This window comes from Symsagittifera roscoffensis, chromosome 8, assembly GCF_963678635.1.
Source record: "Symsagittifera roscoffensis chromosome 8, txSymRosc1.1, whole genome shotgun sequence".
In the NCBI taxonomy this organism is placed as follows: Eukaryota; Metazoa; Xenacoelomorpha; order Acoela; family Convolutidae; genus Symsagittifera; species Symsagittifera roscoffensis.
The window spans coordinates 10,399,056-10,426,718 of NC_087069.1; the positions used below are offsets into that span (position 1 = coordinate 10,399,056).

The following is a 27,663-nucleotide window of genomic DNA, read 5'->3' on the forward strand; positions in this document are numbered from 1 at the left end:
TTCAATTTTTTATTTTTTTGTCTGCATAACTTAGTACTGGATTCACAAAAGTTAGATTTTTTCCGTTTCTTTGGATGACTTTTTTCAAACAGGTTTAAAAATAACATAATTTGAAAATTCTAGTTTTAAAAATAATCATCTTTGAAAACGTTTGCCAAAATTTAAAAGTTTGATGCTTTTAGTATTTATGATTTGTAAAAAGAACACCGTTCAGGTCGTTTCCAATGCATTGTTTAATATGGACGACCAATCTTTTGGTGACTCTAGTTTTGAGTGAACCATGGTTTTAGTCACTTGTGTTCGGTCACGAACACATCCCAAAAATTCTGAGAAATTTTTTTTTCTAAAAATCAAATTTTTGGTTCATGAAAACATGCTTATTTTAGAGTTTCCGTATCATTTCTTGTATCTATGGATTTGCACGAAATTCTATTATAAGCATTTTTGGTCAACCCGGGATCATATTTTGTAAATAAGTGTTAGTGTTTCAACACACTTCAGTATTGATTGAAAGTGTGATACAGCAGAGTCCGGTACTCAAGGTCAGCCTAAGATTTTGCTTCTAGACTAATGACACAACCTATCAGTCTCTACGTGCTAGATCTAGTTAGTATGATTTACTGAGAGTTTATTTTACTGCTGAAAGCTTGCAGTTGATTCAAAATTGTTAAGTTATTGAAAAATTGTTACTTCATCATCTTACTACTCTCAAAATTAGAGTTTTTAGCTAGAGGTTATAGCATAGTTTTCAAGAAAATCACATGGCGCAGCCAGCAGTGGCTGAAGATTTGGTCAAAAAAAACATACTTGATTGATTTAATTGATAATGTTTATATTCCAATCAAATTTCCTCAATAATACCGCTCACATAATGAGTTACAAATTAAATTAGTTTAATGATATTCTTTTCAAAAGTATTATGCTCGTGCACAATGGGAATTTGTTTGAGATTCACTTAATTGTAGTTTTGTCATCCCGTGTTGAGCTCACATTGAAAGTTAGCGATAAAAAAGTGAAAAAAAAAACAGCGATCCCCATTGATGAATTATCGCTAATTTGGCTTGTTTTCAGCAATGAAACAGCGATAAAACTCTATCAAAATGAGCAAAAATATTGCGTTAACTGGGGTTCGCTCACCTATTCTGCGTATATTTAGACTGTATGCTACCTCTGGGTTATCAATCATTAGAGTATAAAAAGTTAAAGTGATTATCAACTAAAACTCTCATTTGAAAGCTACTAGAATGAGCTTTAAAATTTTAAATTTTAGCGATGATTTATTACGAAATCTGAAAAATTGCAGGACTCTTAACATGTAAAACAGAACAAGTAAAAAATTTGTTCACATTGTCCGACAGTCGTGCAAATTGACATGCAGACTAAATAGGCCATGGCAAACATATGTGGTCTCCATATTTAACCTTGTAAAATCACTCGTTACACTACAAAATTCATGCTCGTGTGAGGTGGGTGGGGGTAGCGAAAAAGGGCCAATCACAGGTTTATTTATGCAGCAAACTCTGAATTATACATGAATCAGCGCTGGAAAATAGCGATGACTGAGATATACTTCAGAAAAAGCAATAATTAACGGTGGGATTTCAACCCGTGATTTTTTGCTTTTGTTTGCGAATCACAGCTTCGCCTCTGTGTAATACAACTTAGTTAATTTTTTAGCCGATTCTTAGGAAATGAGATGATGGGTAACTCAATCAATTTTGATGGGCAGCTGCGCGTGAATCGTCTCCACAGCTGCACATTGAGAGAGTTCGCAAGCATGCTTATCACAATGATCCTTGGTAAAATTTGGGTAAGCCCAAGAGCCAATCCCAGTGCTCTGACTAGATCTAAGTTGGGAACAATATCCACCGTTATCTGGGGTGTTGATCCTTACAGTCCAGTTAACGCGACTCAAATATTGGACGTTACCTTTGAAAGAGACCCCGGGAACAATTACGACCCGAATGCGATTAGAGCGATGTACCTGGGGACCCAGTTAGGAAATCTCAGATTAGAACTGGCGGCGATTTTGGCTCCTTACTTGGACAGCAGCATGCTTCAATTGACAGGCATGATAAAGAACTGTGGGTCCCCGCCTCACCTTTTGAATCTGATAATTTCTGGAAAACGGTCTTTGAAAGCGGAGTTAACCAAAAAACTGAAAGAGGAAAGTTTTCTCTGGGATACACCTGAAGGTTAGCAAAGCACCATAGCCTTAGACATAAAAACAGCAATTTAATTTCAAAAAAAAGAACTGAGTAACGTCGCGCAAAGTTGATGCCAGAACTTGTGAAAGTGCGTTCAAATTTTTTTGAACCCGCTTTCTGCAAAAACCGGCAAGCTTCCAATAACTGGACCGCAAAAAACACATATACGGAACATTTTTCTCGTTTTAAGTCATTGGTTGAGAACATTGTCCTTAAACTATTAAGACAACAAAATGACTATCGGAATATGTTTTTCCACAAAAATGTTACAAAGAAGACTTAGTCTACAAGCGTAAATTTTTTGCATAATTTGTTGATATCATACCAAATTTAGACGTAACCCATCTGGAGAGATTTTGCGACCGCCATTTTGCGAAAGGTCATTCACCAGCCAATTTAAGACAACAGTAGCTATTTGCAATTGCTGTTTTTGAGGTAATTGAATGTAATGCTATGAAATAGTAGAGTCTATTTTCTATCACCCAACCAGGAGTTTGGCTTGTTTATCTTGTAAAAGGAAGTAAGTTATTCAGAACTATTGCATGCAGACAGTCGCGTACTCAGAATTTTTCGACGGGGAGAGGGTAGTTCGATGTTTCTATGTTTCACTATTGTCGATTTTTTCGAGCTCTGTTGAAACTTTGTGCACGCAGGCAATTTTTTGAAATAACGCTTTGGAATCTTTTTGTTTAGTTTTGATTTTGAAAAGAAACTTCGCGCCCTTTATCAAATTTGGTACTTTTTGAAAATTTTATGCGTGGGGAGTCTGCAATAGTTGTATTATTTTTGTATCAAACAATGACTATGAATATTTCAGTGATTCAGAACTTGAAGAAACTTCAGGGAGAAATGGATAAAGTATTCGAAAAGAGTGCAAAGAAGCTGTACAAGAACTTTAAAAAAGTGAGTTTCAATTGGGTTGCTTTCTGAAACGCTCATTTTAACGCTTCATTGCTTTGGTAAACCATCCAGATAAAAATCTCATTCAAGTTTTTATCAATTTTGCTTGTATTGAGTTGAAAAATATGAAGGCAAAGTTAACTCTGAGCTGTTTTAAAGGGAGGGTATCCTGCACACAGCTTATATATCAAACATCCAAAAAATCAAACAGTTCTGCAAGCATCAGAAAATCAGCTTTACTAGGGCAAACATCCAATATTTTTAAAAAGTGGGGCAAACATCAGATATTTTTAAAAAGTATGGCAAACATCCAATTTCTACTGCTCGCTTGAAAGATTCTGTTTTTGCTCTTTTTTCAATTACAAATCAAAACAAATTTGCCAACCCGGAACGACGTTGGACGATAAAAAGTTCATAATAAAAGTTATAAACTTTTTATTTTGTCGTTTTGGTTTTCTGATAAAGGTAATCATGGTACAAACAATTTTTTGCCGCTTTTTTCGTGAATAAACGAAAAAAAGTTTTAGCTTGTGCTTACGATGAGCAAAAACTTGTAATAGAATTTCTTGAGAGAGAAAGTATTTTCTACTTGTGATCTTGAAAAACGTTTCGTGGAATAAATTTTCATTGAAGACAATCATAGTCATGGACTTTTCAGAGCATATTTTTTTGCCATCTTTGATTATTCATGGTGCAGTTTCTAGCCATTCCTGCCAAATGAGCGAATTCAAATTTTATTTTGATGAGGCTGTGTGATTTTATAAAATTGTTAAAATTTGGAACCTCAAAAACTATAAAAACTCGTTTTTTTTGCTCTCATTCTTTTTTCTCTAAAAACAAACGTTGAAATTATTTTTTTTTGATAAGAACATAAGAAACATTAGTGCTATACAAATATCATAACAACAAAAACATATTGCAAAATTTGATTTTTTTGTGGAAATTTCTAAAGGTCAATTTTAAAAAAATTACTTTAAAATGAATAGACGCAAGGGGGATTCTTAAGTAGGTTATAAGGAGGAGAGACGATTTGAAACGCGTATTTTGTATTGTTTGATGCCAACAAGGTCGAGGCCGTAGTCTTAGGTTCAGACTTTATAAGTCTGAAACGATACTTGTTGACTAAACATAAGAAAAGTAAGTCTGCGAAGTCTGAACGTATGTTTGTAAAAGCTGAACATACGTCATCAAAAAAATTGTTGTATATTGATGCGGTTCGCTCACTTCGGGTTCTATTCGAATAAACACTAGTTCTTCGATATAAAAATGATTATCTCTACTTGCATTTTTCTACAAAAATTCTGAAAAAAATTTGAAAAAAAGAAATAGATAAAACAGTCGTTTCGTCGTTTTGATTCTTTTTTTATCCTTTTGAGTTTTCAAATTGTGATTTTTCTGCCATTTGTTGTTTGTGTTGATAGGTTGAAGTCATTGATGGAATTTCCACTCAATTGTATCCCCACCAGCTGCAGGCTCTCTCGTGGATGTGTGGCCGAGAAAACAACAAGACATTGCCTCCATTTTGGAAGAAGCTAACACAAACGGATTACAAAAATATCGTGACAGGCGATGTGCAAAAACACAAGCCAGCGGCCGTTTGCGGAGGCATTCTGGCGGATGAAGTTGGTTTGGGTAAACGTTTAGAAGTAATTGCCCTCATTCTTACAAATCGGTTACACGAAGGGCAAGCTAGTTCGCGAAGTAAACTAGCTACAGCCTCTAATGTGACCAAAGTTAAAATCAGTTCATTTGAAGATACAGCTAATAACAAATTTGAAAATAATCAGTCTAGAGAAAAAATGAAACAAGAAAGAAAAAGCAGGAGTTTTGACATGTTCAGAGGGTTCAACCGTTACGCCCTTCCTTCGTGTCATAAACTTAAAATTGGACCTCCTAAAAGTACTTTGATTGTTTGTACGTTTTCGCTGCTTTCTAATTGGCTCAAACAAATCGAGACACATGTGACTTCAAACTTGGGTTTGTCTGTTTTTCTTTATCATAAAAAAGATCGCTTCAACTACGCTATGGATTACATTATGAGCCATGATATAGTAATTTCGACATACAAAGTGCTGGCCGTTGATTTCAAGAACACGAAAATCGGCGAAAAGTCCGATGGAACAGGGAACCAAGTTAAATCGAACTCTTTATTGGATTGCAAATTTTTACGAGTTGTTTTGGACGAAGGATATTTGATACGAAATTCAAAAAAAGCCACCAGTCAAGCTTTATTTTCGATTAAAGCGGAGAAGCATTGGATAATATCAAACACGATCATTCAAAATTCCCTACCGGATTTTTGGGCTTTTATGCGTTTTCTACGATTAAAACCATTTGAAAACCCAGATGACGGCCAACGGTTGTGGAAAAAACACGTCGAAAAACCGCTTTTGAAAGATTTTGACAAAAAGATAGCCAAACATTTCAATAGCTTGCTGATGACTCTGGTTCTGAGAAGAACTAAAACAACTGAATATTTACCAAAAAAGACCGTGAAACTCATGAAAATTAAACTATCGACTGAAGAAAAGAATTTGTATCGATCCATGGAAAGCGCTGGAAGGGGCATTGTGAGATATTACTTCAGGATAGGGTGTCAGCTGAGCCATTACGCACATATAATGGCAATTATAACTAGGCTACGACAGCTTGTGTGTCATCCAAGTTTTTGTAAAAAGACTATCAGTTTAGCCTACGAAGCTGTGAGCAGCTCAGCGCGCGAAGAGAAAACGCAAGCGAAACTAATTGAAACCATGAACATCATTTTAGGTTCAAAGTGGGATGAAGAGTGCTGTCTTTGTTACGGATTTTATGAAAGTCTAGTAATAACATACTGTGCTCACGTGTTTTGCAAAGAATGTATTGAAAAATATTTTCAAATACCTGAACCACGATCTGAAATAGTATGTCCTTTGTGCAGATCGGTGGTTGCAAAAAAAGACCTAATAGAAGCTCCACGAAGATCCTCGGTAGCTCAACAAAACAACGACGCCGACTATAATGGTCAATCTAGTTCAAAAGTTATTGAAATGGTAAAAGAGTTAAAACACATACGAAAGCGAAATCCGAAGACAAAAAGTATTGTTGTGTCACAGTTCAATTCACTTTTGTCCTTGATTGAGAAACCCCTGCATGAGTCGGGGTTTAAGTTCACAAAATTTGACGGATCCTTGCCTGCAAAAAAACGTAATCAAGTTTTACTTTGTTTCGAAACTGATCCCAATACTACTGTACTTTTACTGTCGCTTCGAGCGGGTAACTCGGAACTCAACTTGACGTGTGCTTCGAACTTGTTTTTGATGGACCCGGCGTGGAACCCATCCTTCGAGGATCAATGTATCGACAAGTGTCACAGACTAGGACAAGGTAAAAAAGTGACAATCTACAAGCTTATCTGCGCTGGGACCATTGAAGACAAGATTCTGGAGATTCAAGAGAAGAAACGAAGCTTGGTACAGCAAAATTCATCGTTCACAGATGTGGCGAACCAATTACTCGAAGAGAGAGTCGAAGAAATTAAACTGTTGCTTAAAATAACGGAAGAGATAATCTGAAATTGATGACAAAATGGATCCTAGAGGACGAACTCAGTAAAAAGTGAAGCTCATGCACGGAAGAAATTAATCAGATTGAAAGTTACTGAAGTTGAGCTCTTTTTCGTTTCAGTTGCTTTCCCTAAGTGATTTGAATCTGTTCTTAATGAAATTATTTTTTCGATGGCTTGAGTTTTGAGCTCGAATTTTTTTTTTAATTACATTTTCAAAAATTGAGCTTTGCAAAAATTAAACGTCACAATTTTTTTTGCAGAAAAATTTCTAACATTGAAATAAAGGATTGCTCAAAAAATTTTGTTGACAATAAAAAATTCCAGAGAAATTTAACTCATTATAATCTATCACAGTTATAAAACTTAGCCCTTGAAACCGCGATTATATTGACATGTCTATTATAATCTACTATAACCCTTTATGTTTGGCGCTGAAACCGATTATTTTGTCTAGATCTAGTATTTCACGCTGAATTTGGCTGTGAATTTAACTCGTGGACCTCTCAGATTTTTTATTGAATTATATAGGCGTATGTTTTCCGTGAGTTGATTTTGTTAATTGTCCAAAAATTTGAGTTTTTATTTTGTGCCTCATCTACAACAATATTGTTAAAATTGGATCCGAATCTGTGTTTTGACTAGATCCGCTCCAAACTTTTAAAAAACATACGTGAAACGACAGTGAAAAGCCCAACAGAATTTTGAAAAATCTTTGTTGTTTTTTACACCTTCCTCATAACGAAAGAAAAATCTGAAATTGGTGACAAAATGGATCCTAGAGGACGAACTCAGTAAAAAGTTAAGCTCATGGGCGGAAGAAATTAATCAGATTGAGAGTTACTGAAGTTGAACTCTTGTTCGTTTCAGTTGCTTTCCCTAAACTATATAAATCTATTCTTAATGAAATTACTTTTTAGATGGCTTGAGTTTTGAGCTCGAATTTTATTTTCAATTAAATTTTCGAAAATTGAGCTGTGCAAAAATTAGACTTTACAATTTTTTTTGCAAAAAAAGTGTCCAACATTGAAATCAACGATTGCTCAAGAAAATTAATTGACTATGAAAAATTCCAGAGAAATTTAACTCATTATAAACTATTACAGTTATAAAACTTAGCCCTTGAAACCGCGATTATATTGACATGTCTATTACAATCTACTAAATCCTTTATGTTTGGCGCTGAAACCGATTATTTTGTCTGGATAACTCATTCGATTCAATTGTACTAAGAACTCATGTAATCGATTGTAAGCAACTAAAATCTGTTTTCTTTTATATTTAAGATTTTCGCAAATATAGCTTATTTTCGAAATTTTCGCAAAAAACTTGCCATGAATGAAAAATTCGAGAATCGATATTTTCTAAAATGAAAAGTAGAAAATATTACGAAGCAATTGAGATGAGGTAAGCAGCAAATGAATTGATTTCAAAAAAACTTGCACATTTCATCAAACTCTTCTCGAAAAAATCCCAGAAATTCGAGTTATTGTTTTTCAGTTATTGATTAAAAAACGATAAAAAGATTTATTATTATCCATGGCGCTTGGTGCGGGAATGTTTTGCAAATTTTTGCAGAGTTACCTGCAAGTAATTGCAATTAATGGCTGGGTTAAACTACTGATTGATGATTCAGTATTTTTTCATGAACTCTTCAACGATGATTCATCTATTCATCTGAAAAATACTAAAAAGTGATGAAAAGTACAACTATTATCAGCTTTAAATCAAAATGTGGGTTTTCTCTGATTTTGTAAAACTTAAAAAATGAAACTCGAAAAAAAAATACAAAATCATAAGAATTTAATATTTTATTTCAATGATGACCAATTTACTGCGTTTTTCTACAAATCTTCGAAACGGAAAGATGCCAAAAATTTTTTTTGTCCTAAATCATATTTTAGCTTGACACAATCATTTCGTTTGTTGTGCCTGTCAAATTAAAATCTCTGAGTTTTTGAGCGATATCATCAATTGATAGTTCTCAGGATAAAAATAGTGGCCAAAAATATGATCGAGAAATAATTTTAAGAAAAGTTTTAACAAAGCACAATAAATTCCCCAAGATCTACAGAAAAAAAAAATTGAAGTAATAATTCAAATTTAGCTCGCTTCAATTTGTCAAATCGTAGCATTAGTTCTTGGAGTTAGTGGTAAAAGATTATGATTAGGCAATTTTCAGCAATGTCACAGTAATATTAAACCGCTTATTCATCGCTGACTCAGCGTTGATGCAAATGAAACTCGCAGCGTCAAATCAGCGCTGATAAGTGGCACCGATCAAAGCCTGGTTCATCAATTGCAATCTAGTAGTTCATGCTGAATTTTGCTGTGAGTTTAACTCGTGGATTTTTTATTGAATTATATAGGCGTATGTTTTCCGTCAGTTTATTTTGTTAATTGTCCAAAAAATTGAGCAATTACTTTGTGTCTCATTTGCAACAATATTGTCAAAATTGGATGCGGATCTGTGTTTTGGCTAGATCCGCTCCAAATTTTTAAAAAACATAAGTGAAACGACAGTGAAAAATCCAACAGAATTTTGATAAATCTTTGTTGGTTTTTACACCTTCCTATTGGTAAATGAATTTTATTTGGGCTTTAAAACCTTTTTTAATTTGTCTTAAGCCTTTGTCAAGGCAAAAATTGAAAAAATGATACAGTACCAAACATGTTGGTAGTTGTATTGGTCCGTTTTTTGCGTTTCATACTGTAAAGGTAATTGGTCTGTGGGCAAATTAAGTTGTATCAATCTTTAAACGCCTGGAACATCTGTATCCAAAAGTGACATAATCCAAGTACCGGAATGTGTTCTGAAATGTTTGTTTATGAAGTGAGTTGAATTAAATAATAAAAAATTACTCTTTTTTAAATCTTGATAGTCACTTTGATGTCCTTCAAAAACTTAATGATAACTTGTGATTGCTATGTTGATTAGTCACTCAAAATTTACTTTTGTTAAACTGTTGTTGGTTGCTAGAGAAAAAACTTCGACCGCTAAAATCGAAATACAGCAAATGAAATAAATCTCAAGTTTCGTCTTGTAGATTTAAAAAACGGGAGCTAAAAGTTCAGATGATAAACTCCAAAAATGAGGCTATCGTGTAAAGTCTTGTCCAATCTTCCATGCAATTTAGTCTGAAAGTCGGGATAATTTTGCAATCGAATGACGAAAAACAGGCGTTTTTAGTGGCTTAACGAGTGTAAGTGGCTTAAAATATTCAGACCGCGGAAATCTAAATACAGCAGTTGGAAAAATATCAGGAGTTTTGATTGTTAGATTTAGATAACCGGGATGACCAAAAATGCTTATCATACAAATCTCATAAATGTGAAACTTCTTTTGATACAATTCTATACATACAGAAAATTGTATGAAATTTCTAAAATAAACATTTTCCAATAGATAGAAATTGTATGATAGGTGATTTTGCCATAAACCAAAAAGTTGTTTTTTTGTTTCTAATTTTATTTTCTGAAAAATTTTGGTATGTGTTGGGAACCGACACAAGTGACAAAGACCTTGGTTATTAAAGCACCAAAAGTGGGACGGTTTTGCATTTACTATGCATAGAAAACAACCTGAATTGTCTTCGAGCTGTCTTCCACAAATGATATAACAAAAGTAACAAACTTTTAATTTTTGGCTATTACTATCTTATCAACGACTATGTTATGCACACACAAAAATTAAATTTAGCATGCAAAGAAAATTTTTTCGGAAAATGTTTGCTTGCGTACAAAACTCCGTTTGCGGTTGAAAAAAAAACTAAAAATTTTTGGGGCAAATTTTCAAAATTACTTGGAAATTGTATGGCAAGCATTTTCTCCATACATTCGATGTATGGAATTGTATGATAATGATTTTGTTGTATTGAGTTGTATAATAATCATTTTCTGTGTGTGGAGCTCAACCCGGGTAGCGGTATGTGTATGATCAGATGATAAAATGCAAATTTTAAATAATTAAGACAAGAAAAACGTTTAAATTTTTAAACAGAGGTTTAAATTTTTTGTCCAATGCTTTGTAGAAGTGTTATTCTGAAAGGCGAAAAGTTTTAGGATTTAAATAGGAATCGGAATGACAACAGTTTTTGTGTGATACCTCTTTGAGGTTTCTAAAATAGGAGAAAGCCCACCCTGCATCATGATTAAGTGCCCTTTTGAGCAGTAGTCAGAGCAAAACAATCAGGTCATCATTGTCTCATAGGTTGTTTTAGTGTTGCTACTACTAAAACGAGTTCGACATCGCAATTTTCACATCAAAAATTTTACAAACATGGCAACAACTCAAAACAGTTTACACAAACTTGACAGTGAAAAAATATTCGACGAAAAAATATTCGAGGAAATTAACGAAAACTCTGCATCAGGGTTTAAAAAGTCCTTCAGCGAAATTCGATTAAAAAATGGCCATCTGCGATCATTTAAAACTTTTAGTATTCAAACTAAATAGGTTGTTTTTTTACCACATAATAGGCGAATAAAATGCATGGTCATTTTTTTCATACTTTGTTCCAGAATGTCACTAAAACAAAAAACTTTACTGTCTTAAAATAAAAAACAAATATATTTCCTGTTTGGTTCGAAATTTTTAAATAGACTTTTCATCAATTCAGATAAAGTTTTATTTCAGTCAAATTTGATATATTATACAATCTGCACCATTTTTTCTTCAGATGTTTTTCCTTCGTGAGATAATCTAAAAACAAATAGAGCACAATCATCAATTTCCTTGCACCGTCTCTCATTGTTTCCGAGTTCTTCGAAAAGATTTTCAGGAAATACCAAAGAAAGTAACTCCCCCAGCGCACACGTGATGTACTGTGAAGAGTTTGGCAAAAACCAGAAACGAGATGATAATACTGACTGCTTTTCTGCATATAGTAACTGTGACTGCAAGAAGCGCTCCGTATGTTACAATTAAATCCAAAACTAAATGAACCCCGCAATAACCAGTAAGTGAAAAGAGGAAGGCTTTAAATAATGTGTGGGTATCTAAAAGCGAGGGTCTTTTTATTAACGCCACCCTGAAAAATAGAACCAAATCTATAAAATGGTCCGCCAACATATTTTGTTATGATTTCTATCCGACTAAATTTAAAACTTGTTTCCACCTAGTAATTTCGGCGGAATAAATAAAAAGACCTAGAACTGGCAAGGCTTCCAGAGTGGTTCCTTAAAAAGCACAGTGAAGAGTATGTAGACAGTTCCGATAAGAAATGAGTAGAAAACGATTTCTGTGTTGCCGGTGCTGTACTTCTTCATGTAGAGTTCTTGCGGCTCTTTTTCCTTTTTCCCCACCTGCGATTTTTTTAACTTAAAGATTTGTTCATATATGGTCCCAATTGTTACAAAAACTGACGGGCGGACTAATTGGGCAATGGAAAAAATACTTTTTTTTTCATATTCAACCTTGTAAAACGATTCGTTTCACCAAAAATTGATGCTCGTGGGAGGTCTGGGTTAAAAAAAGAAAAACCGTTCCAGTGCATTCCCTATGAAGGCATCGGCTGTGAGAGTGCATGATATAATAATAATTCCGGTGACGTCGAAATTAGGCTGGACGGTACTATCCGCTAGAGAAAACCACACGAGACCAGCACAGAGTAGAAACATGGCTGAAATATAGACCAGCAGTTGGTTGGGTTCCAGTTACCTACCTTGAAACGTTGGACAGTGAATCAAAAAAGCTTGTCTTAAAAACACTAGTTTGTTTGCTTGTCTTTCTTGCATTATTTGAAAGTGAAAGTAATTGATACCGAAACTTTGGTTGAGGCAAGAAAAATTCAATGAGTCGGAAAAGTTTTGCTCATCTTTTAAACCATCTCTTAATATACTGTCCAAAACGTCAATTTGTAACGCAGTAAATTCAAATCAAAAACCAACTTAATCTCTTAAAGTCTAGTCTAGCAAGAGTAATGTTTCAGAGATCAACCGAGGATGACAGACAGCGCCGTAGACCGGTACCGGTCGGAATGACTATAGATGACAAAAACTGAACTGATTAAGCACCAGAAGAAAACGAAAATCTTAATGACTGAATTTAAAAAAAAACGTACTGCGTGAATTGTTGAATGATGAACCGTTGACAAAAAATTTAAATGTTGAAATTTACTGATTGATGAGATAGCGTTAAACTAGTATCATTAGAAGATCTGACTTTTTTAAAGAACTAAAAATGACTTGAATTAGTGATAACGACTTGAGTTTTATGACGGGGTTCCGGTCAGCCCTCTCCCTGGGTCCAGCTTTAGTTGAAGTTTTTGGTAAGTTTATCTCGCGCTCTACTTCTCTCGTTTTCCCTGCTTTTTCGTAATTTTTGTGACGGCCGTCCCCTTCCGTTCGCTACTGCTGTCGTCCTAGCTGCTATACGAAAGAGGTGTTGCTTTTACTCCATTCTTTTCTTTGCCTCCCCTGGTAACGCTGGTTTTTGTTCCTGAGGAGTCGTATTTTTCCCACCGGATTTGTTGCCGCGTCTTGTTGAGTGTCAGGTGGTTCTACGCTTCCTCCTGCAATTCCGCCACGCTGCCGGTTTCAGGTTTTTCTCCCATATCTCGCATTTTTGCTGCTCCCCTGAACGCTCGAAGGAAGTTGTCCTTCCGGTAGAGTTGCAGATCTGCTGCTCGTCATTGTCGCGCCGTTCATCAATGTCGCCCGTTTCGTCGAATTAATTGATAGACTATTGCTGTCCTCATCGCTTCCTAACATGCTGTCAGCACCGTGATGTTGCCCCGCGTGTTTCCTTGGTTCGGACTGTGCCGGTATGCCGACGTTTGTCGCCTTCCTCGCAAACTTTCTCCATATGTCTTATAGAGTCGGTGGTTTCGGGTATTTTTTCGGGCTTTGCTTGGCCGCCTTCCATGCTGTTGCTGCAACTCCCGATTTCCTAAGTACAGCCCAACTCTTTAATGTTAGTGTATGCGCACTTTAGTCTTCTACTTTTAACTTTATTGGTCTAAGCCCTTTCAAGTTCAGGTCTCCGGTGCGCTACATTTGGCCTGCGGGTCCTGGTGCTTGGTCGGCGCTTCCCTGGCTTACGGATCACTGGTTCGTTCTCCTGGTTGAGAATCTGTTGGCCTATGAGTGTCCTTGAATGGCCTCTGTGCTTAATGTCGACGACCAGATCGGATCGCGCGCCTGTGGCATATCCAGTGATGTGGCATATCCTACACCCTGTCATCTAAACTACCAATTTTTGTTTTTTATTTTTATGTGACCAGTTTAAGTTTTGGAGGAATTTTTTTTAGCTTACGTAACACCTAGTTGGCTTCGAATGGCAAATTTTTCAATGTTGCTTTTTTTGGGAAACGTAAGGTGCCGAGGGCCATTTTGATCATTATTTCCAAAGAATCTGTTTTTTTTTGCGATAGTCAAAATTGAGTTCATAAGACTACCAGTTGTACTTTCTTCGTATCCCTTTGCTCGTTGATAGTCGTGTGCTTCGAATTGCAATTTTATCAATGTTGCTTTGTTTGGGCAACCTAAGGGGCCAAGGGCCTTTTCGACTATTATTTCCGAAGGTTCTGTTTTTTTTGCAATAGTCAAAAATATGTTTTTGATACTACCGATTTTACTTTCTACGCATCCCGTTGCTCGGTGATAGTTTAAGGGCTATTTTAGGATTTCTATGCTTTCTATGTTGCGGTAAGCCTTCACATCATGTGAGATAAAATTTGTTTTTTGGTGGTCGGGCAAACCGTGGGTGGCGATGTAAGTTTTCAGAAAAAACTTGAGAAAGAATTTGTTCGATCGGTTCTTACAACATAATATTACTGAAAGCCAGCGCAAAAGACAACCAACTGCACTAGTACGTAACGCATGTTTCGTTTAGATAGTGTATCAGCCACCAAAAAAGCCGTACATGTTCATTCGGTTTCCCCAAATTACTTTTTTCCCCAACGTCCTTTTTACTCTTTTAAGGTTTGAAGTGGTTACTGACGGCTGTGCGTTAGGTACAATTTTCAGCAACTGAGGTGACTGAACGGTAGACGTAAGGATAATAGATTTCTTTTGCTGTGGCAACTAATTTTGTTGTACCAAGATTGAAGGTGTGAATTCGAATGTCGACGACATAGGTAAGGTTCATATTTGGATAATTAAATTCTCGTTCATCCAGAGAACATTTAGTTTGTTGTAAATTTCTCTAACAAATTTGACATGTAACGTTTCATTGTATTAACTTTCTCAAGCAAATGGGAATAATTTTGTTTAATTATCTCCATGATGGAAAAAGTTGGGATTCATCGTTGTATTGGGACTTAATAATTGTAGATTAAGTAACTCTGGAAGTGAAGTTAATTTTCAAGAAAATCCGAACTTTATCAGACCGGTTCTGACAACAAAATTTTACTGAAAGACATTACCAAAAAAAAACAATCAAATGCACTAGTACATGCTACTTTTTGTTTCGTTTTAATAGTGTAAGTGCCCCCAAAACAGCTGTATGGTTTCATTCGGTTCATTAGTTCGCTTATTTCCCCAAATTACACTTTTTACTCTTTGATGGCTTAAAGTAGTTACCGGAGGCAGTGCATTCGGCCCAACTTTTAGCAATTGAGGCAATTGTTTTGGTATACGTATGGATATCAGATATCTTTTGCTGCGGCAAACTTTTTTGCTTTACCATGATGGAAGGCATCAACTTGGTTGTTGACAATAAGGATAAGGTTCATTTTGAAAACCCATTTTTCGCTCAACCAGAAAAAATATTCTTTGCCGTGAAAGTCGCTCACAATTTGGGCATAATAAAGTTCCATTGCATGTGTTTTCAGTCAAATGGGAATCTTTATGTTTAATTAGCTCTCTGATGGCAACAAACTTGGAGTCAGCGTTCTCTTTTAACTTAAAAAATTCTAGATAAAATAACTCTGGAAAGAACGTTAAAATGCTAACGAAAGTGTAGCCTCGACGAACAATAGACATATATAAATTTTTTAGGGTCCACTAGTAGAATTGTCTCCCAGTTAAACGCCGAGGATAACAATATAGTAGTATTAGTTCTGATTGTTCTTGTCCTTTTGTAACCGTCACTAATGTCGAGCTCATTGTAATTTCTTCTTTTTCATCATCCTTGCAGTTCAAACTGGGACTTTTTTATAAGTATTTCTAGTCTCCTAAGGCTTTGACCCATTTTTGTACAATTGTAATTTTTAAGTTTTCGAGCTCCTTGTAACTTCCTTCTAAATGAGTAATAACACCGACTAAGGTCACGTTCGCTTCGCTTGACTTTCGGTTTTTTAAAAAAAAAATTTAGTTGTGATTAGCAAGTTTCTGCGCGCATGAATAGACGCCTTCTACTGGCGTATTACTCGACGAAAACTTGCATACTGCAAAATGATTGGCTGCTTGGTTTAATTTCGGTTTTCGGCTTCTTAGATGAGTTAGAAGTATTAAATGCAATGACGCTGCGTTTTGAATTGATCTTCATCAATGTAAACATATAATCATAAGTTTTTACTGGTGTAACTTCATTGTTCGGATTTTGCAATAAAAAATCTGCTAGGCCGATTTTAGCCCCTGGTTTATGCTTAACTTGGAAATCGAACGCAATTAGTCAAAACAACAATCGTGTTACTCCATTGAACATGGTTTCATTTTTTTATTGTAACCGTTTAAGAGTGTGAAACAAGCGCTTTGTGATCCGTTATTACATAACAATTCTGGCTAAAGACGTCATTGCGAAGGTAGTTTGCGCCCCCCATACAGCGGCTAGCATTTCTAACTCGTTTATTGATTTTTTATTCAACTTCTTATAAGTACTTTGAGGCGAACAAAATTGGCCTCTACCGTGGCATCTCAGTTGCTCCAGGACTGCCCGTAGGCCGATGTGGCTCCCGGCGTATACTATTCTGATGTCCTTTTGGATACGAAAAGCTATGTGCTCTAAAATAGTCACGACTTTCTTTTTCAATTTCTCAAATGACACTTGGCATTCCGCTGTTCGATAAAAGTGTGTTTGCTCAAGAGTGGCCGTAAGGGCCAACAGATTATTCACTTGGAAATGGAAAGAGGCCATGAAAGATTTCAACTTTGATAGCGTTCGGGATAATTGTATTTCTTTTTTAAATTTCAACGCGCTTTTTTCCTTTCCAGTTTTTTCAAGATTTTCTCGACCGTTCCTATATAATATATTACTGTGTCTTTAGCATCCAGCAAAAATGTTGTCTATGAACGCATGCGTCTGCAGGAAATTGGAGAGAATGCAATCAATAGCTCGCCGGAAAGCGGAGGGCATCATCATAAGACCGTAAAACTCAATTTAAAACGGCACATATCCTCAATTTTCCCCCTAATAGTTAAAAAGGGCACGTCTATCCGCGTTAGGTGGTAATTGGTGGTACGCATGAGTAAGATCGATGGTTGAAAAGACATATCTCCCGGTTTCTTTTCGCTGATCGTTGCCCGAATATGTCCATCATTTCTTCTATATTCGGCATTGTATACTTTTGATATACCTATTTATTAATTTTTCTTAATTCAAGCGCTAGTTGCACGAATCCGACCTTTTGAAATGTTATTACAACTGGCGATAAAAACTTTTTTTATCGGAAAAATCTTTTAGTTTTTTTAAATATGGCCTTGCTATAGCAGCTTGTTAATCTCGTTTTCCTCCTTATCCTGCAATGTGATTGGTAGTTTTCGCATTTTTTGTTGTACTTGGTCTTTCCACCCTAAGGAAAAGATTTGAAATTTGCATACTGAAATTTTCAAATAGTGAAGCATACTGAAACATCCTGCTACGATTCAAGTGCTACTTCTTGCCCCGAATGCCTGCTTAGCTCCTCGTTAATGGCCAAGACATGAGCCCCTGGTCTCTACTGGACCAATTGTAGCACCAGGTGCACCGCCAAGTCTCGTTCGATAAGGGACGGTCAGTTTCCCCTGGTGATTTTTATTTGTGCTTCAGCTTTCGACCCATTGAACTCCAAAACGACCTGCATCGTCCCGATCAGCTTCAATGGGTTTCTCTCAAAATCCAGGAATGCATTCTGCTGCGAGTGCCTCCAATTTCATATTCGACGCCACCAGTGTTTTTTTCTCCGATTATGAAAATGGGAATCGGAGATCCGCTTTTGATCCCGACTTGAGTGGTTTTCCCATTAATACGAATTGGCAACTGGACCGATTTTCAGTTCGGTACTTCCTTCATGTCGAATTGTCATTACAATATAGTCTCCTGAACTATCAGAGTCCCATGAGTGTGCCACTGGTTCGCCTAGCTTGACCCAATCAATCGAACCTGAAATGAGGAAATTTGCATACTGAAATTTTCAAATAGTGAAACATACTGAAACATCCTGCTACAATTCAAGTCTACTTCTTGCCCCGAATGCCCGCTTAGCTCCTCGTTAATGGCCAAGACAGGAGCCCCTAGTTTTTACTGGACCAACTGTAGCACCAGGTGCACCGCCAAGTCTCGTTCGATAAGGGACGGCCTGATTTACCTGATGATTTCTATTTGTGCTTCAGCTTTCGACCCATTGAACTCCAAAACGACCTGCATCGTCCCGATCAGCTTCAATGGGTTGTTCTAATAATCCAGGAATGCATTGTTTTCTGCTTTGAGTGCCTTCAACTTCATATTCGACACCACCAGTGTTTTTTTCTCCGATTATGAATATGGAAATCGGAGATCCGCTTTTGCTCCAGACTTGAGTGGTTTTCCCATTAATACGAATTGGCAACTGGACCGATTTTCAGTTCGGTGTTTCCTTCATGTCGAATTGTCATTACGATATAGTCTCCCGAACTATCAGAATCCCATGAGTGTGCCATTCGTTCGCCTGGTTTGATCCAATCAATCGAACTTGAAATGGGGAAATGAGGTCCTACGATTCCCGTGGATCATCAAAACCTTGACTCTCTTGCTACTGGGTTATTTCAACTGATCCAGGTCCTCTTTGTCTCCCACGCTTCCTCTTGCAGGTACGTTCGTACTGTTATTTTATTTTTTAACACAAAATACAGGTTACCCGCTCGCTTGATATCTATCCATGTGCTCGCATGTGAAGTTTGATGGATCGCAATTGTAGCATCGATGGTTGGTTGAAGTTCGCTACGGTTCAATCCGCGCCCTTTGTATGTGCGCCTGCCTCGCGACCGATTGATGCGGTAGCCTCCTGTTCACACTCCTTTGGTTTCATTTTCTACCTGAAATGCTCATCCGGTAGATCCTGGTGATGAACTTTGCCGTAGATGTCGATAGGTATGTTTTTGCATATTTGTTCCCGCACACTTCCTCCAATGTCTTAAAAGATCGACAAATTCATTCTGCGCCTCGCGATTATTCTTGCTTACGATAAGCACAATCTTTAAAACCGACCCCTCTAAGTTCCCTAAATTACATCTAGCCGCAAGCCCAATTAACACTGAGTGAAAATTCTCCAGCGATTCGTTAATATGCTGCTTCCTTAAAAGGAATTTAAAATTTTCATAAGTTTTATTTCTCTCCTTCTTAAATTCGGACTTGATCTTGTCCAGAATCCTTGGTTGATGTGTCGCAGACAGGTCCAGGGGTGGCCGCCTCTTATCAGGCACAGGTACAGGTTCGAGATTGGGATTTGCTCGTTTTCCCGTCTGTTTTTTGTTGTCTACGTCGGCTGGCAGACCGGTGATTTGTGTAGGCGTGAGCGCGTCGTCGAAATTACAATTTCAAGACTATGCCCCAATGGAATCTCTCTTGTTTCACGACCATGCACCATTGAAATTTGTTGAACTAAAACTCCCAAATTATCTGTGATTTGTTACATTTCGGCGGTCAAAACCCAGGACTTCAAGTGAATTTGTCCCGAATTGGTACTGCTGAAAGCGCCATGGTGAAAACGTGAGTTTTTTAAGGCAGTAAAATTGAATCCATAATCAAATTAATTCTGCAATGTCATTCAAGAAAATTGTTTCAGGGGTTAAATAAGGGTGACAGACAGAGCCGAAGGCTGGTAGCTGTCGTAAGTAAAATTGTCACCAAAAGATGACAGATGATTGATGGCTACAGATCAAGAAACATGCTTGAACTGATTTAGCACCATATGATATTACCAATAATAAATAGCATTTTCTGAAAAAGTAGTACAGAAAATCTCGTCAAGCAGAAAATCTCGTCAAGCAATTTTTCAAAAAAAAAAAACAATTTATTTGTTCATTATAACTTGCGAGTTTATCACCCCCTTAAACTTGGTTGAGCTGAAACCGATGCTCAATTTAAATCTATATCTCAAAGTAACATCAGTTTTCGCTTATTTTTCAAGCAAACAAATATTGAACTTTTATCGGCCCAATCTTGGCAAAATTTTTTTTCTTTAATTCTTTAACTGATCATGTTTGTTCCGAAATCATTCCGGACGAAATATGATCGGAATCATTCCACGGCCCACTTGCCATTTTTGAATCACAGTCAGACTCAGTAACCAAAAGTTTACAGAAACAAAATCTGATGCATTTTTTTTTCACGATTCTGATTGTCATTGAGTTGGCATGCGGGCGAAGAAAGCTAGTCGAACCGTGTTTGAGCGTCGTATTAACCTAACGAAACCACTCACTGCATCATAAGCGTGTTTATGTGCGAGGTGGGGGTAAAATAAGTTTAATTATGATTTATAACTAGGGAGGTAAAATAGTGAAAAATTTTATACTGCTTACCAAGATAGCCCACAAATTTGTACGTCTTTTTCTGCAATAAAATACCTCCAATCATGGCAGGAATGAGCTTGCAGCTCTTGAAGATCACTTGGGTTGGGTAGTTCAGATTTTATTAGAACAACCCATAGTAACCACTAACAAAAACGCCGACACGAGGTAAATTTTGGAGGGGTTCTTTCTCACAAGTTGCCTTTTTATTACAAACTCAATACCTCCAAACGGGATATAGACGGCGAATTGAACCCAAGTTAAGAACCATCTGAAAGGTTTCAGTTCAGGCTGAGTAAATAAGGACTCTTGAAGCACAACGTAGCAGATGTAAACTATGAATACAAGCACAGATAGGGAAATGAAAAGAAAAGAAGAGCCGGGTTTGGGTTTCCAGGCTGCCACAAAAGACGAAATTTTATATTTTCATTTAAGATTAAAATTTCATTCTTTTTGATTAGATTCAAAATTTCATTCTTTTTGATAGTTCCGTCTGTGCAAAATTTGGCCTCGTAAAAACAATCGCATAATTAAAAGGTGAAATATTTTTCAAAATAATGTTACAATTTTATGATTTCATTGCATATTTTGAGCTCAAAATTTGATCTATGTTGACCATTTTAATGATTTGTTACATAAACTTTTGCCCAATATCTGATTTACAATGATAGATTTCGATAAATTTAATACAATTTTTTGAGGTCGTTATTACCTTTTCCCTTACTTTTTATTTAGGTTTTGAGCTCAAAGTCTGATTTTTGAGTACACTTTTTTTGAATTTCAACAAAATCTAGCACGTGTGATTTTTTTAAGAAATCGAAAATCAAATACTCCATTTTATTCTAAATAGCATCTTTTTTCGACGTGTCAGCAAAAACATCAATTTGAAATGGATTTATAGACACTTAAATCGATGTCTTTTAAAATGAGTCTGAATAGTCTTAAATAATTTTCCAACAAATGTCAGTGAGAATTGGATGGATTTTAGTGAGTCGGAAAAACAAACCAAATCAATTTAACTTGGTTTTTTAGACACGATCGATTTAGACCCGACTAATTCACATTTTTTAAAAAGATCATTTTCAGCTGATTTAAAATATGTTTCAGTTCCTAAAATGTACATAGTTAACCATTTTAAGTTGATCCGAAACTGTTATTGTCAAGGTATGCAGCCTGACAAAAATGTATAAGCAAAATGCAGTCTGTCGACGTTTTTCTGAAGGCGCCTTCTTTACCAATGTATACTAAGTTTTCAAAAATTAACAAAAATTTCCAAAAACGTTTTTTAACTGTTTATTTTTCAAAACATTACCCAAGGTGAAGAAATTGTGGTCCAGAAAGGATCTTTATAGTCAATTGGAGGAGCTTAGGATATCATTTTGGTCCACCTAAAAAGGCCGAGAAAAAAATTGGAAACATCGTTTAAAACTCTTGCTTTGCAGACAGAGATCAGAGTGAAGATTGCTTCTTCGTTAGTTTTTCTAATGTTTATGATTATAAATGTTTGATGTTTATTCAAAACAATTTTCTAACCTGCTCCTCCAAAAATCATACGAAAAAGAAAACATAATTGTGTCCAGAAAACTTCACAGGAAATATGTCGAAACTTTTTCAACTTTTAACTGTTGTTAAAAAACTTTCATTGCTCAAGCCCCGGCGATCAAATGTAGAAAAAAAACTTACTGAAAATTCGAGCTTCACGTTGCAAACAGCAGAAAATGCTGTCAATTTCACATAATGATGAACTGCACATTTCGATTTAATAATTTAAAAATTGAAATAATTTGACGAGAACTGCAGAGAAAAAATTCTGAGTACAGTTTCCATCAAAATCTTTGATGAAAAATGCAAACCTATTTTAAGAATATTTTCATGATTGAAATCGTGTTTTTGCATTGACTTTCATGCTAGTCATTTGTGCTCAAAATGGTAAAATAATCAAACCTAAGTGTCACAAAATCTATAATCAGTATAATTAATTAGTTAGGCCAAACTTCTTATAATGTACTTTTATAATGTACTTTTAAAATTTTGTCAGTGAGGGTAGTACAACTATAAAAAAAGGTCCTGTGATTTCCTATGTAATTGAAAGTTAACAAAAACTGAACCTGTTTTCAAAAACTTTGAGGCCAAAAAATGTTTTTTCAGGATCCCATCTAAAAGTGTTTTCGACCATTTGTCATAGTTTTTTGTAACAATTTAAGAACTGGCCTACAGTTGGAACGTGTCTTCTTGGCTGCCTTTTTCAAATTTGTTGAAATATGTTCTGCTACTGCTCAATTTCCGTCTACTCGAATTGTCATTTTCACCATGATTGTTAATGACCTTTTCTCTTGTTTTTAGCATCTTTTTTTCGACGTGTCAGCAAAAACATCATTTGAAATGGGTTTATAGACACTTTAATCGATGTCTTTTAAAAAGAGTTTGAATAGTCAGTCTTAAATAAATTTAAAACTAATTTTAGTGAGAATTGAATGAATTTTAGTGAGTCGGAAAAACAAACCAAATCGAATAAACTTGGTTTTTTACGCTCGATAAGGTTGCGGATAAATATTGAGAGAAGTTTTATCATAGTTGCTAAAAAAACTATTGACAAACATTTAAAAACTTTTTTAAAATGTTGGGTGATTTTTTGAACGAAAAATAAAAGATTTTCTTTATTTGCTCGATATGGTTTGAATAAGAATGAAGAGAAGTATTATCATAGTTACTAAAAAGACTATTGACGGAAAGCCTAAAAACTTTTCAAACTTTTCAAACAAAAAATAAAAAAAATTCAAAGGAATACAATTTTCATATGAGTGCAAAAATTAAATTTATTGCCCTGAGAATTAAAACGGTTCTACCATTGTTTTTTCAAAGTTGTTTGGTCATTTTGAATCATATATGAGGCCTTGCACGGCCTAATCTTGCCCAAAACTTTTGATTAGAAAGACAAAATATAAATATAAAGGACAAAACAGTTTTACCCAAGAAACTGAGAGCGGGTTTAAATTCTCAGCACACTAATTATGTCACAGAGTAAGTTTCTGTATGTGGTCTTATCGCATTTGAAGAAAAATTGAAGAAACGGATTGAAAAAAAAATTTCACTTTTTCTCGCAATTGAAGAAACAAGTTGAAGAAAAATTTTCACTTTTCCTCTGGGTTTCCTTTCTCCTTCTCATCTACACTGTCCAGGGGCCACGAAACAATCAACCCTAGAAAGTCACTAATAATCAGGGGAAAATTAGAAATGAAAAGGTAAATAGTTTTTTTTTAGAAACTCCTTTCTGAACTTCGAATTCTGAAACTGAACTTTTTGACAGGACAGCAAAAAGAACACAAAAACAGAATAGCGAACACTTAGCGAAAATGTAGTAAACATGGCTCTTTTTTTAAACTTCCCAGCATCTTTAAAACAATTTCATGGTGTAATAAATGGTTTTTCAAGGTTGATTATGAAAACCAGATATACTTGTCATGTCCTATAGTTAGTTCACATGCCATTTTTGTAACAGTCAGTTAATCTAAACAGAAAAAAATACTGCTGATGTGAGATCCTAGAGATTTTCGACTTATACTTCAACTTTAGGAACCATCAGCTTCAATGGGTTGTTCTAATAATCCAGGAATGCATTGTTTTCTGCTGTGAGTGCCTCCAACTTCATATTCGACACCACCAGTGTTTTTTTCTCCGATTATGAATATGGAAATCGGAGATCCGCTTTTGCTCCAGACTTGCGTGGTTTTCCCATTAATACGAATTGGCAACTGGACCGATTTTCAGTTCGGTTTTTATTTCATGTCGAATTGGCATTACCATATAGTCTCCCGAACTATCAGAATCCCATGAGTGTGCCATTGGTTTGCCTGGTTTGATCCAATCAATCGAACTTGAAATGGGGAAATGAGGTCCTACGATTCCCGTGGATCATCCAAACCTTGACTCTCTTGCTCCTGGGTTATTTCAACTGATCCACGTCCTCTTTGTCGTTCACGCTTCCTCTTGCAGGTACGTTCGTAATTTTGTTTTATTTTTTAACACAAAATACAGGTTACCCGCTCGCTTGATATCTATCCATGTGCTCGCATGTGAAGTTTGATGGATCGCAATTGTAGCATCGATGGTTGGTTGAAGTTTGCTACGGTTCAATCCGCGCCCTTTGTATGTGCGCCTGCCTCGCGACCGATTGCTGCGGTAGCCTCCTGTTAACACTCCATTGGTTTCATTTTCTACCTGAAATGCTCATCCGGTAGACCCTGGTGAAGAACTTTCCCGTATATGTCGATAGGTATGTTTTTGCATATTTGTTCCCGCACACTTCCTCTAATGTCTTAAAAGATCGACAAATTCGTTCTGCGCCTTGCGATTATTCTTGCTTACGATAAGCACAATCTTTAAAATCGACCCCTCTAAGTTCCCTAAATTACATCTAGCCGCAAGCCCAATTAACACTGAGTGAAAATTCTCCAGCGATTCGTTAATATGCTGCTTCCTTAAAAGGAATTCAAAATTTTCATAAGTTTTATTCCTCCCCTTCTTAAATTCGGTCTCGATCTTGTCCAGAATCCTTGGGTGATGTGTCGCAGACAGGTCCAGGGGTGGCCGCCTCTTATCAGGCACAGGTACAGGTTCGAGATTGGGATTTGCTCGTTTTCCTGTCTGTTTTTTTTTGTCTACGTCGGCTGGCAGACCGGTGATTTGTGTCGGCGTGAGCGCGTCGTCGAAAATACACTTTCAAGACTATGCCCCAATGAAATCTCTCTTGTTTCACGACCATGCACCATTGAAATTTGTTGAACTAAAACTCCCAAATTATCTGTGGTTTGTTACATTTCGGCAGCCAAAACCCAGGACTCCAAGTGAATTTGTCCCAAATTGGTACTGCTGAAAGCGCCATGGTGAAAACGTGAGTTTGCAAGGCAGTAAAATTGAATCCATAATCAAATTAATCTTGCAATGTCAATCAAGAAAAATGTTTCAGGGGTTAAATAAGGGCGACAGACAGAGCCGAAGGCTGGTAGCTGTTGTAAGTAAAATTGTCACCTATAGATGACAGATGATCGAAGGCTACAGATCAAGAAACATGCTTGAACTGATTTAGCACCATATGATATTACCAATAATAAATAGCATTTTGCTGAAAAAGTAGTACAGAAAATCTCGTCAAGCAGAAAATCTCGTCAAGCAATTTTTCAAAAAAAAAATTTTGTTCATTATAATTTGCGAGTTTATCACCCCCTTAAACTTGGTTGAGCTGAAACCGATGCTCAATTTAAACCTATATCTCAGAGTAACATCAGTTTTCGCTTAATTTTCAAGCAAACAAATATTGAACTTTTATCGGCCCATTCTTGGCAAAATGTTTTTTCTATAATTCTTTAATTGATCATGTTTGTTCCGAAATCTTTCCGGACGAAATATGATCGGAATTAATTCCACGGCCCACTTGCCATTTTTGAATCACAATCAGACTCATTAACCAAAAGTTTACGGAAACAAAATCTGATGCATTTTTTTCACGATTCTGATTGTCATTGAGTTGGCATGCGGGCGAAAAAAGCTAGTCGAACCGTATTTGAGCGTCGTATTAACTTAACGAAACCACTCACTGCATCATAAGCGTGTTTATGTGCGAGGTGGGGGAAAAATAAGTTTAATAATGATTTATAACTAGGGAGGTAAAATAACGAAAAGTTTTATACTGCTTACCAAAATAGCCCTAAATTTTTACGTCTTTTTCTGCAATAAAATACCTCCAATCATGGCAGGAATGAGCTTGCAGCGCTTGAAGATCACTTGGGTTGGGTAGTTCAGATACTTCAAACTTTTATTAGAACAACCCATAGTAACCACTAACAAAAACGCCGACACGAAGTAAATTTTGGTGGGGATCTTTCTCACAAATTCCCCGTTCATTACAAACTCAATCCCTCCAAACGGGATATAGAAGGCGAATTGAACCAAAGTTAAGAACCATCCGAAAGGTTTCAGTTCAGGCTGAGTGAATAAGGACTCTTGAAGCACAACGTAGCAGATGTAAACTATGAATACAAGAAGCACAGATTGTTAATGACCTTTTCTCTTGTTTTTTATTTAGGTTTTGCCCATAATCTGATTTTTGGTAATTTTCCTGATTTCATAGCACAATTTTGAGCTCAAAGTCTGACTTTTGAGTACAATTTTTTTGAATTTCAACAAAAACTAGCACGCGTGATTTTTGTAAGAAATCGATAATAAAATACTCCATCTTATTTTAAATAGCATCTTTTTTTCGACGTGTCAGCAAAAACATCATTTGAAATGGGTTTATAGACACTTTAATCGATGTCTTTTAAAAAGAGTTTGAATAGTCAGTCTTAAATAAATTTAAAACTAATTTTAGTGAGAATTGAATGAATTTTAGTGAGTCGGAAAAACAAACCAAATCGAATAAACTTGGTTTTTTACGCTCGATAAGGTTGCGGATAAATATTGAGAGAAGTTTCATCATAGTTGCTAAAAAACTATTGACAAACATTTAAAAACTTTTTAAAAATGTTGGGTGATTTTTTGAACGAAAAATAAAAGATTTTCTTTATTTGCTCGATATGGTTTGAATAAGAATGAAGAGAAGTATTATCATAGTTACTAAAAAGACTATTGACGGAAAGCCTAAAAACTTTTCAAACTTTTCAAACAAAAAATCAAAAAAAAATTCAAAGGAATACAATTTTCATATGAGTGCAAAAATTAAATTTATTGCCCTGAGAATTAAAACGGTTCTACCATTGTTTTTTCAAAGTTATTTGGTCATTTTGAATCATATATGAGGCCTTGCACGGCCTAATCTTGCCCAAAACTTTTGATTAGAAAGACAAAATATAAATATAAAGGACAAAACAGTTTTACCCAAGAAACTGAGAGCGGGTTTAAATTCTCAGCACACCAATTATGTCACAGAGTAAGTTTCTGTATGTGGTCTTATCGCATTTGAAGAAAAATTGAAGAAACGGATTGAAAAAAAAATTTCACTTTTTCTCGCAATTGAAGAAACAAGTTGAAGAAAAACTTTCACTTTTCCTCTGGGTTTCCTTTCTCCTTCTCATCTACACTGTCCAGGGGCCACGAAGCAATCAACCCTAGAAAGTCACTAATAATCAGCGGAAAATTAGAAATGAAAAGGTAAATAGTTTTTTTTTTAGAAACTCCTTTCTGAACTTCGAATTCTGAAACTGAACTTTTTGACAGGACAGCAAAAAGAACACAAAAACAGAATAGCGAACACTTAGCGAAAATATAGTAAACATGGCTCTTTTTTTAAACTTCCCAGCATCTTTAAAACAATTTCATGGTGTAATAAATGGTTTTTCAAGGTTGATTATGAAAACCAGATATACTTGTCATGTCCTATAGTAAGTCCGC

General features: G+C 35.8%; 3 protein-coding genes across 3 annotated transcripts in view; 2 read left to right on the forward strand and 1 right to left on the reverse strand.

Annotated features, from left to right (window-relative positions):
- The window catches only part of LOC134853159 (endophilin-B1-like), a 175,756-nt gene that overhangs the window by 45,514 nt on the left and 102,579 nt on the right, over positions 1-27,663 (forward strand). The window lies entirely within an intron of this gene.
- Positions 1,700-6,661, forward strand: LOC134853183 (helicase-like transcription factor). The gene is made up of 4 exons (XM_063869142.1): positions 1,700-2,195; positions 3,025-3,110; positions 4,529-5,677; positions 6,203-6,661. The coding sequence occupies exons 1-4, from the start codon at positions 1,700-1,702 to the stop codon at positions 6,659-6,661; spliced, it is 2,190 nt and encodes a 729-aa protein (XP_063725212.1).
- On the reverse strand, positions 11,429-26,178 carry LOC134853185 (adenosine 3'-phospho 5'-phosphosulfate transporter 2-like). The gene is made up of 5 exons (XM_063869143.1): positions 25,994-26,178; positions 13,693-13,820; positions 12,145-12,272; positions 11,807-11,955; positions 11,429-11,681 (listed from the first exon to the last, which is right to left on the reverse strand). The coding sequence occupies exons 1-5, from the start codon at positions 26,176-26,178 to the stop codon at positions 11,429-11,431; spliced, it is 843 nt and encodes a 280-aa protein (XP_063725213.1).

Coding starts and splice junctions, on each gene's coding strand:
- LOC134853183 (XM_063869142.1), top strand. CDS start 1,700: ATGGGTAACTCAATCAATTTTGATGGGCAGCTGCGCGTGAATCGTCTC. Junction 2,196..3,024: donor TCTCTGGGATACACCTGAAG/GTTAGCAAAGCA, acceptor TGAATATTTCAG/TGATTCAGAACTTGAAGAAA. Junction 3,111..4,528: donor TGTACAAGAACTTTAAAAAA/GTGAGTTTCAAT, acceptor TTGTGTTGATAG/GTTGAAGTCATTGATGGAAT.
- LOC134853185 (XM_063869143.1), bottom strand. CDS start 26,178: ATGAACGGGGAATTTGTGAGAAAGATCCCCACCAAAATTTACTTCGTG. Junction 11,956..12,144: donor CCGATGCCTTCATAGGGAAT/GCACTGGAACGG, acceptor AAAAAATCGCAG/GTGGGGAAAAAGGAAAAAGA. Junction 11,682..11,806: donor CCACTCTGGAAGCCTTGCCA/GTTCTAGGTCTT, acceptor TCTATTTTTCAG/GGTGGCGTTAATAAAAAGAC.